Here is a 17,672-nt window from a genome sequence, read left to right on the forward strand (position 1 = left end):
TCCACACATCCCGAAGGCTTCGTTTTCGCCTCCCCACCCCCCAGCTCCAAGACAAACTACCCCAAGCCCTGCACCTCGCGGCTCCCGGCAGGGCCGGTGTGTGCACCCCCACCCCACTGGTACCCCTTTTGGCTGCCTCCATCCTGCTCCTGGTCATGCTCCTCACACCGAGCTCACAGGCTAACCCTAACAGCCTCCCTCTCCCAGCACCCCCCGCAGCCCTGTTTTTCAATCTCTCCCCTCGCACCTTGCTGCCTGTAGCTGCCAACACTCACCCCCAACTGCCTCCAGATCCCAGCTCAGACATAACCTGCTTCACTCCTCCCCAGCCCTCGAGGCGATCAATCACACACCATCCACACTGCTGCCTTCCTAAAGGGGAAAGGACAGAAACCACAAAATTATCATCTTTATACAGCCACTTGTTCCTCTGCACGGCAGTGGCAGGAGACAGTCCACTGGAAGGAAGGAGGCGTGCTGGAAGCAACTGCGATTTGAACTCAACGCAGCCCAGGAGCGGCGTATGGGAAATCTCTCTGCCCCATACAGTGACACTCGTGTAAGTTATTTTCACCGTTACGCTTTGCCTACCTCAGCTGCCTGATGTGTCTGCAAGGCATGTCTTGGGGATGACACAGGAACATTTATTACATGGTTGTGGGTTTAACAAGCCTATAGTGGTACATTGTAAAAGCCTCCCAAGCCTTATGCTAGCGACAGCAGCACCTGCACCAAGCTCCAATTGAGTTTCCACTGTACCGTCATACTCGAGGCAGAAACTGTGGCCCCAGCACCGCGTAGCTGCTGCCACCAGCTGAACCAAGGGTAAAACAAATCACAGTATTATCCCAGACCAACCTGAAGCTGGGACCATAAGGAAAACCTTTGTACGATTGCTCATATATAGTAAAACACACACTACAGTTGCAGTAAAAATATAATAAGGCAGCATTCAGGCAAGCTCTTTGATGACGGCATTGCAGCCACCCTGCATCTTCTCGGCACATTCTTTTGAAGCATCTTCAAGAAGTAATTTTGTCTTTGCCCAGTCCTCTTCTAAGAGAAACTTTCTGTCCTGCCACATTTTCTCTCCGCATCCTCCTTTTATAAATCAAATTTCCTGCATTTATCCTTTCCTTCTGTACCCTCACTCACTCGTACCATTTGCCTTTTGAAGCAGTTGTGCTTTCTCAAACTTTGTTTCCAGCAATCTAAGACTGCTTGCTCTCCCTCCGGTTTTCATCTAGGGGTCATATGCAGACCACAGCCCCAGCAACCTCAGGATCTGATCCTGACCTTTACCACAGGTAATGGTGACATCTCCTCAGGTGTTCAAGCTAGCACGGCTTCAGGGCCTGACTCTGGACTTAATTACACCGTTCTAACTGCACATTAACTCCACAGGGTAATTTTAGAAGATTCCTACCTGCATTTTGATTGAAGTCCCAAGCAAGTGCAACGTTTCCACTCATCGGATAGATGAGCAGGAACGCATTCTCTCCAAGAGTCTCTAAACTTACGGTAATGAATCAGGACTCACTGCATTTGGACAGAAAAGCAAACTGATGCAATTGAAATTCCAGAGGATAATACAACAAAGCAATTATCCCAGGCAAATCTCTCCCAAGCTGCACACCTGTTGGTCTTGGGCCACAGCCTTTAGCTATATACTAAGAAGGTTCCGGCTGGGGTAGAGTTGATTTCCTTCATAGCAGCTGGGATGGGGCTGTATTTTGGATTTGTGCTGAAAAAAAAATGTGCCCTTGATAATACAGGGATGATTTAGTTACTGCTGTGAGCAGCGCTTACACAGCACCAAGGCCTCTTCTGCCTCTCACACCGCCCTGGCAGCGAACAGGCAGGGGGTGCACCAGAAGTTGGGAGGGGACACAGCCAGGACAGCGGACCCCAACTGACCAAAGGCATATTCCAGATCATATGATGTCATGTTCAGTATATAAAGCTGGGGGAAGAAGGAAGGGGGGAACGGTCGGAGTGATGGCGTTTGTCTTCCCAAGTAACAGTTACATGTAATGGAGCCCTGCGCTCCTGGAGATGGCTGCCAATGGGAAGTCACAATGGAATTTGGTTTGCTTGGCTTGCACGTGCGGCTTTTGCTTTACCTATCAAACTGTCTTTATCTCAACCCGCGAGTTTCCTCACTTTTACCCTTCTAATTCTCTCCCCTCCATCCCACTGCAGGGGGGTGGGGGGGTGCAAGTGAGCAAAAGGCTGTGTGGTGCTTAGCTGCTAGCTGGGCTTAAACCTCTGCCAAGGGATGCGTTACCTCTGTGCTACCTTAGGTAGTATCTCTTTAAGGAAAGCCTCTGTCCCAATCCCAGTTTTATTCTGCTCCTCACAGGTTGAAGCCTTCTCTGGGATATCACACTATAAACTCTAAAGCAGGATCCAGTTCCTGAAAATTCCCATTATCATCAACCGCTTGTAGAATGCGTCAAAGATACAGTTATCTCAGCCTCATTGGTAAATACTGATGTTCCCTCTACTTCAGCGACAGGGCCCTGGGCCAGGCCTCAGCTTGCTCCTGTGGTTCAGGACAAAAGCCAATAAATACATTGCCCATGTGAGAAGCAACACTTCTGTACTGTCTGTGAGAAAAGCACCAAATGAAGCAGGTAAACGATTACAGCAGAAAGTCTGCCAGAGAGAAGTGTTCTCTTTAATTCCAAAGTAACAACGCTGAAACAAAGGTTTAACAAAATGGTTGAGCTAATCCCTGCTGCCTGCAGGTGACTGTTCACCTGCTCCTTCACAGGCTTTTGTTTGACACCTTTTATTGAGCTGTTTCAGCTCGCTGAAGCGGCAGGGGAGTATTCACCTTTCTAGGAGAGCACAGCTGGGCAGCAGCAGTTTGGTGCAATGAATCGTGAGCGCGGTTTCCTCTCACCCCTACGCTAGTGTCACAGTTAGCACCTACTGAACACAGCAGCCCGCTTCGCCTCCCTTCCAGGTGTGCCCTCCTGTCTCCTCCTTTGTACAGCATGCCTCTTTGGGAGGGTGAACTTTCTGCAAGTTAGGTTTCTGAACTGGGTCACTGCTGGACTGGGCAAGAGCCACTGCTGGCATCGGGAAAGTGGAAGGAACTCCCAGCCTGGAAGAAGAAGGAGGACAAGGTCAGGATGGCTCCCCCGAAGGCCCAGACTGCCATTAGCTCAGCCTTAGCTGCAAAATGAAGCCACACACTGACCCTAGCGGCACTTGAGAAGTAGGTTAGCCTGGGATTAGAATGTTAGCCCTTTTCCTTCAAGGGAAATACTGGAGTTCATGGGGTAAACTCAGATCTGCAGGGCCCAAACAATCCTGCCCTGACAGTTACACATGACAACGGACTGACCTGTTCTAACCACAGTCTTAGGCAGAAGCATTTCACGTTCTCTCCCTCTCCCTTTAAGGTGTTCAGCCTTCACCTTTTACATTCTACGCAGCTCTACTTTCCATACCTCCCTGGCCTAACACCCCTGCTCCCTTGGGCCTCTCCTCAATTTCTTTTTGTCCTCAAGTTTCTGATTGAAAGTGACCCCACCCCCCACCCCCCCACCTAGCCGGCTGTTCTTTGGAGAGGACTGTTACTTCTCCCTTTCCTAACCACAACATACAGCCACTCTGTTCCCTGAATTGAGTAACACAGCAAAACGGCAGCCAGCCCTGACAGAGAGAGCTTGGGTCCAGGCCTGTGAGCAGGGCAAGACCTGTGCTAGTTCATTCTTGCTCAGGACAAGAACTACTGCAACAAATGATGCTTTTCGTGCCACCTTCAAGCTCCAGTCTACATTCTGTTAATGCCATGATTTGCCTACAGTATTGGTAGGTAGAAATGCATGTTTCTGTTACTTGCAGTCACATCACATTAAACAGTAACGTTTGCAGGTAAAAAAAAGCGGAAAAGTCTGAGTTTAAGATGAATCTTCTGTATTCTGTCTGACCTCCTCCCTTGCTACTTGACTTGTATACTTGCACTATAAATTATTACTTCCCGTACTACTCAACACAAACATATATATATTGCACAAAAATTACCCACTACACTTTAAAGAAACACTTCCACTCTGAAGGAATGAAGACCAGGCCATGGTATATAGACAAGGGGGCTGAGGGGAAGCCTGCAAACACTGTCCCCCAGGGCTCAAAAGGGTGAGAAGTGATTTACATGCCCAAAACAAACCACTTAAGCCAATAAAATTTACAAAACCCAAAATAGTTTTATTTACTTTTCAGATTTCTGCCTCAATGAGACATTTTGCAAACATGCTAAGGCTACAAAATGTCCAAGATGACAAAGACATGCAACGCTGACCATTCAATAACTCACGGCTATTATAGGAGCGACTGTGCCCACCCAGGCCACAGGTCCTGTAAAACAGGGATGGTGTACAGTGATCATGGCAACATACCACACAGGACCTAGTAACCTGAGGTAGGCTTCTTTACAGTAAGAAAACTATGTCCTACACCAGTGTTACATCCTGATCAACAGGAACCCATTTAAAGTTCCAGAAGACGTGGGGTGGTGGGACCGTTTCCTTAACAAGTGTGCAATAAAGAAACAGGAAATATTGATGTCATTTAACCTTAGTATAAGTGAGCAGAACAGAGAGTTAGTGTTACCCATGCCAATGAAAGCCAACCTAAACCTCTACGGAGTGTTAGCAGCTTCCAGATACAGGAGTCAGTCAGCTGAAGCAACTGTGAAAAGGCTTTCCTGCTAGCATACAGGGTACAATTTGAACCTTATGATTAATTTGTTACAGATCATTCCATGAACAGTTAGATTTTGGTTGTGTTAGATCAGCGAAGCAGGAAGAGCTTGGGCTTGCTTGCATTAAAATAAGCCCTGCTGACACAGTAAGAAGTACTGCATCAGGACACTGAGAAAATACGAGGCCTTAATGTGACCCAGAAGTGGTTCTCCACTCAGGAGATCACTAAAAACCCTGCTTTGGGAAAGCATCATGGGAAGCAGCAGCTGCTGCCGTGGTGAACATTAGCGATGCTCCAAATAGCTTTGATAAACTACAATGCAATAGTTACACCACAGAGCTCTTCTCCCCTGCGCTAGACAACAAAGATGTGACAATAAAGGACACTATTGCAAAGCTTCACTTCCACTCAGACACGCAGAAAATCCGGCACTAGGAAAAGACCCACTGTAGAAGACAAAATGGTGTCTGATACAGTCCGATAACAAAGCCAGATTTCTGGTACCGTAAACTGTACAAAAATGATAGAAAAGAATATGCACTGTTATTAATACAGTGCTTATTTTAATATAAAATAAACAGCTTACATTTCCACTGTAAATATAGGCTATATACAGAATTATGTATAGATATAGCTACATGTATAAAGCTTCATTATAGGCCTCTGATACATTTATAACCATGGCTCCCTGAGCCATTTGTAGAGTGCACTTAACAAAAAATTAGTAATATGATTATGGAATAAATACAATAATAAAAACACGAAGAATTCTTCTGACACTGTTTTAAAAACTCTCTGGCTTGACATATTGTGCTAAAAATTAAAAGATGAAAAGGCAATAATCTGCTTGAAGGAGGAGGAAGAGCTGGCCTGCCACAGGCAGGGAGTATAGCTCTCCAAAATTAAAGTGACTTTGCCCTGAATTTTAGCCCTTGACAGCAACCTTGTTCTCCGCAGCAGCAAACATAGCATAGAAGCGTGAGTTCTCGTTGGCCAGAAGGGCAGACGGCGTGTCGAATTCCACTACCTAAAAGCAAACAAGGCAGGTAAAATAAGTCAGTAAAATCCAGCAGAAAATGGATTCCCACACCTTGGACTTGTGACATGGTAGTGAAGAGGCCAAAACATGGCATTTGTCTGTAGAGCAGAAGACAAGCAGTGAAAGTGTGTGCATTTATGCATCCATATTGTAACTTGGGATGCTTCAAACGAGCTCACACAAACACTGGAACTACCCAGCAGGAAGCAACCCTCCAGTGGCTCTGGCAACAGAGGCAGATGCTATGGGGTTTTGCCTTCTCTATCTTTAAAAGCCTTGCCAAATGTTCTTACGTTTGATATAACTGTTTATGGCCCCCACATGGAAGCCTGTAAAATCGGGTAAGCCATCTCTCTCATGTGCCTCTTTGATAGCACAGGGCTTCGTGAAAGGAAACTGCCACCTGAGCCCCAGCAGAGATGCTTATGTTATTACCCATATCAGAATTAACCTAAAAAGGGAGTTTTAAAAGATAAACCGTTACTCTACAGTACTTTCTTGAAGTGTGCAAGAAATCTTGCCTTTTTTGGTCTTGTCACAGTCAGGCAATAACCGGTTCTATTGGAGTATTATTACCAAGGATGTGAAGGAACACAGAGGATTTTCTACCCTGCAATACAAGCTGTTCCTTCAGTTCAGCCTGCACGTATGGCACCACCAGACTGCAACAGGAACTGCAATAACAAAAGCCTTTCTGCTTACCTGTCCTTGTGTTAGCACCATGATCCGATCAGAGCCCAGTACCGTATGCAGGCGATGAGCAATTGTTAACATAGTGCAATCTGCAAATGCCTCTCGAATAGTCTCCTGAATCAGTAAGTCTGTCTCTGTGTCCATAGCAGCTGTTGCTTCATCCAGTATCAAAATCTGAAAGCAAAACATAATCCTGGCTGTTACCCATAGTAACACTTTCCCTTCTTGAACATAAAAATATGTAGAATAGCCAGAATTACCATAACCAAGAGCTGTCCCAACTGGCAATCCTTACAGAGCTGTGGTCACAAAGGTAGTTTTTACAAGCACCCTTTCAGTTTTCTTTATGTAATTGCTTTCAACAAAGTTACCCTATGGATCACATTTGCATTTTACAGTCACATCCTAGAGCCACAAGACATTTGGGTTCTGACCTGGGCCTGAAGTTTCCACTACTTTCAGTTTCACATTCAGCAGCTAAATCTCAGACACAAATTTCATTGGTAAACTAATGTGACACATCCTTGGTGGTGACATTCCTTCTGGAATGAGCCAATACTGACTAGGTTTACTAGCTTTCTTATGCTGGAAAGAACTACTCTTCTTCTCAGACTCAAACTGATTTGGAGTGGTGTCCTGTCAAAGCTAAACTAGATTTGTTTTGTGCAGGTACTGCAGAGACAGCAGTAACTTCTTCTGAGTAGCTTGACTTTAAAATGGATGCAGTGAACCTGATGGTGTGCCATGTTTAAGAAAAAAGTCAGAACCCTGGTCAGTCTCAATCCAAAAGCCCTTTCTCACTAATTATTTGACTTCCATTCCCACAAAATCTTTAACTTTGCTGGCATAGCATGGTCCCAAATTCCACAGAGTCTTGAAAACTACATTTTAGTGGAACACCATGTAGAAGGAAAATACTTGGGTGACATTCACCAAAAGGTGGAAGAACTAAATAATCTGATGCTCTCCAGTAATAGGACACAAGAAATTATTAGGCCAGTCTGATATCCTATTATTAACACTAAAAAGCAGTACCTATCTGATGGCAGGACATTACAGGAGCTAGCAGCTGGCTACAGACACCTTCCTGGTTGTTCTAACCCTACACCTCTCTGGGTTGTTGTAGATGTTGGTGTCATTCCTTTGATAGAGTGAATCTGACACAAAAAAGGCGTGCTCAATCCTATCAGTCTGGTATCTCCAGCTATTTCACTCACCACTATGGCTCACCTTGCAACGACGTAGTAGAGCTCTAGCTATGCACAGTAACTGTCTCTCTCCAACGGAAAAGTTTTCCCCATTTTCCATCACTTCTGAATCAAGTTTCATAGGCAGCTGAGCAACCTGCAGGGGAAAGAAACAGCAAAAATCTTAGGAGCATTGCTCAGACTTTTTGAATCTCCATGGCATGAGACAGTTGCTCCTCCTGCAAATCTGATTTTGCCCATGTTCCAAAATATCCATCACATTCTGTCCATCTCTCCCTATGCCTGTTTGGGAAATTAGTAACAAGCAACTAATGCTAGAACAGCAACACAACATCAGGCCTGCTCAGTCCAGTTGAAATGCCGTGACTCAGTGACAGCTCCCGAAAACACCACTGTGACTAAACTAGAAGAACCATCTCAGTAGGCAACCTTGGTCTTACTTAAGTACAGTCTTTCACCTCTAACAAAACAGTGTGCCAAGTACAGTCTTTCACCTCTAATGAAACAGTGTGCCACGGACAAAGTCATATCAACGTGAATACAGAGCTCCTGACAATCTTTCTCACCATGAGAAAAGCAGTCCTAGTCCCTGCAGGAATTACTACCTGCCACAGTCATACATGCCACTTGACTTACAAGAAAAGAATCAGAAATGTCATGGCAGCGAGACTTGTTGCAGAGGGCCTCACAAAGGGCAGATTTTAAGTTCAGTATAAACGTGCATGTGCGACATTTACACTCCAAAATGTAAATGCAGAGTGCACATCTAAGGCACATACAGAAAAATATCACTTGAAATATTTTAACACCCTAGGAGTCCATGTGATGAAGCAGCACTCTGTCTATGCTATACACTAAAAAATACACACTCAAAATACGGCACACAAAAAAAATCAGTCTGATAAAATAAGGGGTAGGAGGGTGGGGGTGGGTTTGTGTGTGGTGTGGAAATCTGTGAAATAAAGCATAGCCAACAAGGGGTAAAAACTGCAAAGAAAAAACTTTATCTAAAGGTCTCTGAAGTACCTACTAAAGAACATGTTGGTTTGGAAGTTAAAAGACAAACATGTATCTCACAGGGCACATAATACTTACACACTCCTTCATGTGAGTCCTTTCCAAAGCATCCCAGATTTGTTCCTCACTGTACTGATTGAAAGGATCTAAGTTTGATCTGGAGGGGGAAGCAGAAAACATAACCAGAATTTTTATTCAGCAATGAATGGCAAAACAGCAGTGTGCTAATTCATCCAGATGGATGATTTCCATCTAGCCTTCCACTGACAGCGTTTCCTTGCCAAGGAAATCAGATGCTCCCAGAACACTAGGGTTAGAGTAGCTAAAAGACAAAAGAGTAGAGATGGAAGATAGATACAAATAACTTCAATCATATCTAAAGGGAAAGCAAGACTTCCACAGAGGATGATCACACCCAGTTATGCACTGGGCCAGCTAAAATCATTTACCTGTGCTTTTTTTTTGTTTCAAGACAGAGAACAGAAGCCAAGATGCCCAAGAACTGACATCTCACCAGGCATCTATACGAGTTGAAGTACAAGCTGGTAGCCCGCTTAGTCCTTCTTGCCTTTTTATGGTCTCACTAACCTCACGGTGCCGCTGAACAGCACAGGTTCCTGAGGAATTATTGAGAGTTTGCTGCGAAGATCTGCCAAACCAATGTCATTTATTTTCACTCCATCAATTTTAATGCAGCCTCCAGACAGTTCAACAAGACGAAAGAGTGCCATTCCAAGGGAAGACTTCCCTAAAAGTGAGACAGGAAATAGAATACTAGCATTTCTACAGAGTCGTGGTGGCTTTGAGATGAGAAATAATTTTAAAAGCTGTCCATGTGTAAGAGAAGTGTTTTAAAATGCCATAAAGTCCTGGCAAACAATGCTGGTAAGTGCTGAGGTTCAGCATTTAAACTTCTAAGCAATTGCAGGGATAGTTCCTAATCTCTTCTCACAGAAGCCACCCCTGCAGTGCTGCCCCACCTTGCCACATAAACCCAAAAAAGCAATATTAATTGCTTATTTAAAAACTACATTTTGGAGTTGACTTAAGTCATCTCACAAACAAGGGGTTTGATTCTTTGCATTACAGACTTCTGAGACAGCTTAAAGCCAAACCTGGCTGCAGCATCAATAATAAAAAAAAAAATTTCAAGAGAATCAAATAAGCTGCAACAAGCACACTGTAGATAGCATACTGTGCTGGTAAGTGGCTTGGGGTGTTAAACATTACAAGCATACTGCCTCAGACAGAGCAGGATAGCCTTCTACTTTAAATGGAAACTTGTTTTCATTACTATTTACAGGGATCCTGCTTATGTATGCACATGAACAGAATCCACCGCTGACAGGACCTCTCCTGCGCAATTCACAATTTATTCAAACACAGAGAAGACAGAGAAGAACCAATAACTGCCCCACTCTATTCCTTTCCCATTCTATAAAAATAGTAATTTAACTCTGCTTAGTGTTTTTTCCTTACCTGAGCCTGTCCTTCCCACAATGCCAATCTTTTCCTTTGGTTTGATGGTAAAGGACACTTTTTTAAGTACCAGAGGGAGGTTCTCTCGGTACCGCATCTCTGCATTTTCAAAAACAACTTCACCTTCCTGTGGCCAGTCCAGAGGAGGAGTTTTATTCTTGATCCGAGCAGGAGCTTCCAGGGAAAGTGTCTTAAAAAAACAAAACAAAACAAACAAAATACAGAAGTTCTGTTTCCAGTAAACAGAACACCAGAAAGGAAAATTACCAGCTGCAGCTTTCAGCAGCTCTTCCCTGCAGATCAATTTATGGTAGTTTTATTATGAACTGTGCAGCTAGATGTCAGCTTCACTGGTTCAGACGTTTGCTGTATTACATGGACCATGCATTGTTCTCCTCCTGTTGCCTCAACGACATCTGTCCTTCTACTCGACAATATTTTTCATCAATGGAATTAAAAAGTATTTTAGGCCTATTATTTATGAGCACAATCCTTTCGAGTTTTACGGCACTCCAAAGACTGGATGCTTCTGGATGCAAAATCTGCTGTATTTCTGTCTCATTTGTTATGTCATGCCAGGGCCACCTCTGCCGATTCCAACACAGAAGAGAATGCCCACGTGACACATTGTACAAATGCTACACCTCTCCTTCTCTTCCTTATTTTCTCATGTTCTATTAAATCACTGAGTCAGTTGGGCCCCTTCCAGCTTACTTTTGCTATTTTACTCTGCTCCTTATTAGGTCCCTCATTAAGCAGTTCACAAACTAAACAGAAAAGCAGAACCTCTGAAAGCCAATCACATGCCTTTATAGCACGTTTAGAATGAAGCCAAGGTCACTTTCCCATATTTGGCACAAGCAGTTTCAAAGAATGGCAGAAATCCTGTCACAGGATTCACCTCATGTAACTTTAAATACACACAAAGTAAGAATCTCCAAGCCAACTAGGTGTCGCTACAAAGAAGCTAGCATTTCTGGAGTGTAGTTTTTCTCACTCTAGTATAAACCCTTAGAACAGGTAATAAATTGCCCTCTGGAGATACCCATTTCTTACGTGACCATAGAGAGATCCCACAGGGACTCTATCAGTTGTGGACATCTGCAATATCTAGTTGAAAGCAGATTAATTGTACCCCAAGGGTTTGAGAAAAACAGTGATCTGCTACAATAGTGCTCCAATCCTTTGAGCTTGGGGCGCATAACAGTAACCTTGGAGGCCGCACTGAGAGAAGGCAAGCCTGGGACTTGGTAAGACACAGAACCTGCATGGTGTTTCATTGCACACCCACCTCTTCCCTTCACATTCAAACTAGTTTTACAGTTTCAAAATAAAATGGCTGTCTAGACAGGAACTTAAAAAAAACCCAACCAAACAAAAAAACCGAACAGCCTACCACCATAGGTTTTGCCACTGAAAGCCTGACAGTGACAAACCCATCTCAGCCCAGTGAGATGTACTGGGCAGTATCTGGCACACAACTGTCAGCTTGCGGGGTCACCAAGCCTTCTTATACAAAGAAATTTCCTGCTTAGATGCCACAAGATGATTTGTTTATTTAACTGGGGGAGTGGGCATTTTTTTTCTCTTCGGTATGAAATCCATAGGCTAAAATAAGATTCTACAAATAGCAACTACTACATAGCCCAGATTTTATATTGCACTCCAAAGTTCAGAGCAAATGTGTATTGTATGTTACATCAAAAAGCCTTTCACCTCAAAGACCAGACCCAGTAGAAGGCTTTCTCCTGGCTACAGTTTCCCCATTGACCTATCCCCAGTTCCACATACACAAATGCCAGTTATAAAGAAAGGGTTACAGATAATCAGAGCAGCTTGCTAAGCATTCAGCCTGGCATATTTCTCATGTTTAGCCTAGCACATTTCTCATGTTTACAATGAGAGCAACTCCCTGACTTTTTAAGCATACAAAAATATGTTATATAAGATAGCTGAGGGAAACAATAAAAACCACTTACTAGGATGAAGCAGAATTACATGTAAAGTAACAGTTATCTGTGTTTAAATGAAGCAATTCCATTAGGTTTAAAATGAAGGATGCCAGAACATTGTTCTTTTACTGTAAGATATAGCATTGACTTCTCACTTACCCCTTTCATACACTCCACCGCTGAGAATGTCAGCAAACTTGCGATCGCCTATGTAACTTCAGTAATGCCGGGCAAGTGATGCCTGCAAGCTTAGTTACCTACCAGCTCCTGTGCTACTCATCCTGCCAATGCTTATATATGTGCTTCATAAAATAGATTAACTCTGTAATATTATAGTACATGCATTAATGTGTTTACAAGATCAGAAACACACATTCTGTACTAAGGCAACTATGGCTGACACTTCTTTTATGCCACCAACATGACAAGCAACAAGAAATGTTACAACAGGCAGCTGAATGTATTATCCTACCTTGATATAGTGATCAATCCTCTCCACTGAGGTGAAGCGAGCTTCTGTCTCTGAAGCAAGTCTGACTGTAAACTGGAATAACCCTGTTAACTGGAGTGATGGGAGAAAATGAAGACAAATTTAGAGCTGTGATTTATTACTGAATTAAGAGATGAACCTAATGGATGTTGTGGCCAGAAGAACTGGAGAAGTGATTGTCCCCCTGTACCTGACACCTCAAATCCTGTGTTCAGCCTTGGGCCACTCACTGCAAGACAGACCCTGAGATGCTGGAGCATGTCCAAAGGGCAACGGAGCTGGTGGAGGTCTAGAGCACAAGTGTTACAAGGAGCAGCTGAGGGAACTGGGGTGGTTTAGCCTGGGGAAAAGGAGGCTCAGGGGAGACCTTATCATTCTCTACAACTACCTGAAAGGAGGTTGTAGGAAGGTGAGTGTCTGTCTCATCTCCCAAGCAGCAAGTGACAGGACAAGAGGAGACAGCCTCAAGTTGTGCCAGGGGAGGTTTAGATTGGATATTATGAAAAAAATTTCTTCACCAAAAAGGGTTGTCAAGCGTTGGAGCAGGCTGCCCAGGGAGGTGGTGGAATCACCATCCCTGGAGGTATGTAAAAGACAAGTAGATGTGTCACTGAGAGACATGGTTTAGTGGTGGACTTGGCAGTGCCAGGTTAATGGTTGGACTTAAGATCTTAAAGGTCTTTTCCAACCTAAATTATTCTGATTCTGTAATATTTGATACAATATGGCTAAGGTGCCCAAGGCAAGTTAATTTTACTTGACAGTTAATTTTAAAATAACCACAATTTATTAATCACTTGGAAAGCCAACAGTTTAGAAAGGTTTCCCGCAACCAACACCTGCAAATACTAGCCGTCTATGTTTTGTAGTTTCACGTTTCTACCAGCAGGGGGCAGAAAAGGCCAAACAGCTCCAACTGCAACAGCTCTGAGCCCTGAAGTCCCTAACCCGCACAGCTGCAACGCTGGATGCTCTTTGTGAAAACATACCGCAGACAATGCACGAAGCCATCAGCTCGGCAGACGTCTGACGTACCATCAATCCAATTTCTGGAAACATCCAGGAAAATTGCGATTTGCAGCACACGAAGAGCCTCAAACGTTTTCACTTCACCATTTAAAAAAAAGCAGCTCCCCACAACAATAGCCTTAAGCACCTAACTCCTCCTAAATTGTAATTCGGCTGCTAGCAAAACGTCCTGACTCTGAGTTGCTCTCCCCCTCATTGCCAAGAGGGGTAACAGTATCTTCTTGCATTCCAGTGCATTAAGGAAAGTCTTCAGTGGTGTGTTACATTTACTCATTAGTGATAACTGCATTAAATGAGAAATTAAATATCACAATATGTGGCCATACTCACCTGCACAGCATATGAGATAGCCAGCCCGGCATAGGCAGGAGGAATCTGGCCGTGCATTAAGACAATCATAAGGCCAGTGGTTGTGATAAGCGCAATGCTGATAATGTCCAGCCGTACAGCTAGCCAGCGCATTGCACAGCTGAACAGGTAAAATGGTGCCTGATTGTCATCTAGGAGCTCCTGATACCTGAAACAAATACAGGAAAGGTTAGCAGACCTCCACAAGCTTGATGTTCTACGAATAGCAGAGCAGTATCAGAATTCAGGGTGGAAAGCCTAGTCTGTTGTTGACAAAGTTTCAAACTAGGCCATGATAGCAGTATTTACAAACATTCCTGAACAATGTCGGGTATCTACTTAGCACAAACTTTTGAAAGTCAAATTACCAAGTTTCTGTGTACAACAGTAAATTAGTCGAGTGAATCAAAATTCAAGCACATTACACACACTTTCACTACAACTTCGCCTACTGAAGACCTTCAGAGGATGCTCGATAGCTACAGATTACTCCAGGGGTAACAGCAGCAGTCCTTCCGAATATCTGTTGTTTTATACACAAGTGTGAGAGTAAAGTTACAGGAAGTTTTGATAGGACTGGCGACACTAATTAAAACACATCAATAAACACGTAATTTACAAACCTGACACTGCAGACCTGAGAGAGGAAGTTTAAGGGGAGACACTTGAGAGATTCACAAAGCCAGCAACGAGATTTTCTGATCACCCAACTCTGTTTTACACTAATCACTGCTGCAAGAGTGTGTGCAGTGCCGTAGTGCTCTAGCACCACCAGCAATGCTAAGGGATTGCTCTTTGCACCTCTGCGATCTTCCATCTAAGCTGGTGTAAACAGTGTCTTTCCAGAGATTCTGTGGCAATTTTCCCTGTGGTCCCACACTGCTGGTCTCATGACCTTGCACCTGCAAAGCCCTGATACTGCTGTGGCAGGTTCTCAAGGGAAGTGACTACCACTCGTGACAAATGTTTCACTTTCCTTAACATTTGTTTTGCAGATTTTAGTTTATACCAGAGAAAACCAAGCACAGTGCACAGGGTGGCTAACAGTCACTTAAATACTTGATAAATGCTATCCAATTATACACGTGCACAGAGACTTAACAGCTTATCAACAGGCACACTGAGGTTTTGTTAGTGTGCTCTAAACAATGCTAACACCATCACAAGAAGCAATCAATAGAAAGTATGAGCAGGACCCGATGAAAACTATATGCTGCTAGGGAAAGCGTATAGCCCAAAAAGTTGTCCTCGCCATTATCATTGCCACCTGCTGCACTACAGAGAACTCCAGAGGAGGGCATTCACCTGGGACATCACCACTGTTCTTCCCAGTCGGCTACTGGGGAATTTTCCCTTACCCTTCTCCTTCTTTTTCTCCCTCATTTTCCCCCCCCCGAAAAATAACTTTCACACTTGGAGCCAATGCATGCCATCAGCTATAGACCCCATTAATAAATCTGAATGTAAACCTGTTACACCCTGCTCTCTGCTTCACCACTCCCAGATGGGTATCCAGACCAACCTTTGCAGAAATTCCTGTCCTTTGTGGTAGGCATGGATTGTGGAGAGACCCTGGATGCTAGATGTAATATGAGACAGGAATGGAGACTGTGTGATATTGTCCAGACGTTTGAGCTCTCGAATAAAGACTCTGGAAGGAGAGAAGCACTATTAAGTGCATGTACAACCACCACATGCCAACCACTACATTGATACATATATACTTCAAGAAGCCTGTGTCCTTACTAATAGGTCAAAGTATCTTTACTTTTACTCAATGCAGCTGATGCACTTACCTAGACACAACATGCAGAACTGTGAACAGGACAATGAGGGGCCCCACTGCCACCAGGAACCAGGGGAAAACCCCAGAAATCACCCCCACACAGAAGAACACAAGGATGACATTCTGGATGAACATTTCTGCTTGAAATGGCAAGCGAACATCAACTGGAAGAGATGAGGGAAAAGAGGAAGATCTTGAGTACAAAAAGCGAAAACAACTTACATAAAGCAACTCAGTTCATCTGTACATCATCGACAAGGACAGCGATTTCTCATGGCTTCTTCAAATTAACAATGTACATTTTCATTCGGGGTGCTTTTATCTTCTGAGATGCCAGTAGCCTTTTCAGTTATTCCCGTTTGCAGAAATAGCACTAATGCAACTCTGACCTTATTACCACCTTTGCTGCACATCACCTTCACCCTGACACTCCAGGTTCCCCTGGCAATAACTGCTAAGCGTACATATGCAGTCTGTAGCACAAAAGCAGCTGCATATTTTATTCTTCAAAAGTGAATGGACAGACTTGAGACATCAGCTGCCTTCTAGAATCATAACTCAGGTATGTCCCAACTCCTGCTTTGTCTATTACAAGTACATATTTGGCAATAGATACAGGTTATGATCACACCAACAGCAAGAGACTGGAGAGTATTAAGGAGTTAACTGGGAGGTCCAAATATGGGATTTACAGAGCATGCAGTGAGAGATACCTTCATCCATGTCTTTGGAAAATCTGTTGAGAATCCGCCCAGTGGGTGTAGTGTCAAAGAACTTCATGGGGCTACGCAGAATCCGTCGGAAGAGCTCATCATGGAGCCTTGAGGATGCTCTGAGAGTTCCCTGACAATGCAGAAAACATCAGTGTCATGAAAGAATGTTTGCTTTCCTGTCACTGAACCTCCCCTGGGCACCAAAAGATTCTGTTGATTTTCTGTCTCCAACCATAATATTTGTTTCCTTGCGTTCCATCCTTCCAACCACTGGGAGGAAGCTATTAACTCGAGCAGAAGTTTAACAGAAAGTATGGTGCAGCCCCAAGAGATGACTTACGGAAACCTCACAATCCACGATCTGACTTCCTCTAGTTTAAAAGTCTCTCTTGAGAGGTGACCAAAAGAACCACAGTGACAGCAATATACAGAAGTAGGAGGATGGGCGGGAGAAAATGAAGAACAGCAACATTGGCACGTACCTTTACAAAGACAACACCACGAACAGCTTTCAGGATCAACATAACTGCCATGGACAGTGCATAGATGCCAGCATAGTAATGCATATGAGGGTTATCTTTCATACTGTTGCTTATGACAGTATCATTTCCCAAAGTCACAGTGGTGTTCTGCAGAAAATGCAAGGTTTTGGTGAATAGTTAGTTAAGACATGGATTAAGCATACACACACTATACGTGGTAAAATTTAACTGTCTTGTGTCCCCTCCCACCATATGCAGAATTTCTAAATAAAGTACTTCAATAATCTTTGAGTACTTCAGAAAGTTTTCCCTAGCAGAAATACTTGACTTGCAGATTGGCCCTTTTCCTACAGTATCTTTGACAATACTACCACAATACCTACTTCATTTAATTCCTAATCTCTCATTTCATGCTTATTATTTCTTGTTTTCTTCTGAACACCACTAGATACTTGCATACCACCACTCTTATTACACAGCAATATTCACCTTGGATACGCTGTACAGTCTTCTTATCAAAAAGTTGTTATTTTCTGCCAGTATGCAGTAAATTCTTTACTGTCACACTGTCATACATTCTCATTCTTTCTTTTAATCTTTAAGTATGTTTAAGGATCTCATTGCTTATTTTAATATCGTTGGCCATCCACACTTCATTATTTCTTATCTGAGGTTAGTAGTTTGCTCCCTCCACCCCACTCATCCCCAAAAAAATCT

The 17,672-nt window shown here is 43.6% G+C and overlaps 1 protein-coding gene across 11 annotated transcripts in view; it reads right to left on the minus strand.

Moving 5' to 3' along the window:
• Positions 1 to 2,659: 2,659 nt before the first annotated feature.
• The window catches only part of ABCC5 (ATP binding cassette subfamily C member 5), a 49,205-nt gene continuing 34,192 nt past the window's right edge, over positions 2,660 to 17,672 (minus strand). For 10 of the 11 annotated variants that reach the window (XM_037406165.1, XM_037406164.1, XM_037406163.1 and 7 more), the window contains 13 exons: positions 16,956 to 17,102; positions 16,474 to 16,603; positions 15,771 to 15,924; positions 15,497 to 15,625; positions 13,957 to 14,143; positions 12,580 to 12,669; positions 10,156 to 10,345; positions 9,265 to 9,424; positions 8,755 to 8,833; positions 7,682 to 7,795; positions 6,461 to 6,625; positions 5,663 to 5,746; positions 2,660 to 3,112 (listed from right to left, as the gene is read on the minus strand). In XM_037406165.1, the coding sequence (XP_037262062.1) occupies positions 3,053 to 3,112; positions 5,663 to 5,746; positions 6,461 to 6,625; positions 7,682 to 7,795; positions 8,755 to 8,833; positions 9,265 to 9,424; positions 10,156 to 10,345; positions 12,580 to 12,669; positions 13,957 to 14,143; positions 15,497 to 15,625; positions 15,771 to 15,924; positions 16,474 to 16,603; positions 16,956 to 17,102 (1,689 nt within the window). In that variant the 3' untranslated portion in view covers positions 2,660 to 3,052. Of the gene's footprint in view, positions 3,113 to 5,662; positions 5,747 to 6,460; positions 6,626 to 7,681; positions 7,796 to 8,754; positions 8,834 to 9,264; positions 9,425 to 10,155; positions 10,346 to 12,579; positions 12,670 to 13,956; positions 14,144 to 15,496; positions 15,626 to 15,770; positions 15,925 to 16,473; positions 16,604 to 16,955; positions 17,103 to 17,672 lie in introns of those variants that run through there. The other variant, XR_005107143.1, reaches the window with a different exon arrangement.

The sequence above is a fragment of the Falco rusticolus genome, chromosome 13 (assembly GCF_015220075.1).
Source record: "Falco rusticolus isolate bFalRus1 chromosome 13, bFalRus1.pri, whole genome shotgun sequence".
NCBI classification, from domain to species: domain Eukaryota; kingdom Metazoa; phylum Chordata; class Aves; order Falconiformes; family Falconidae; genus Falco; species Falco rusticolus.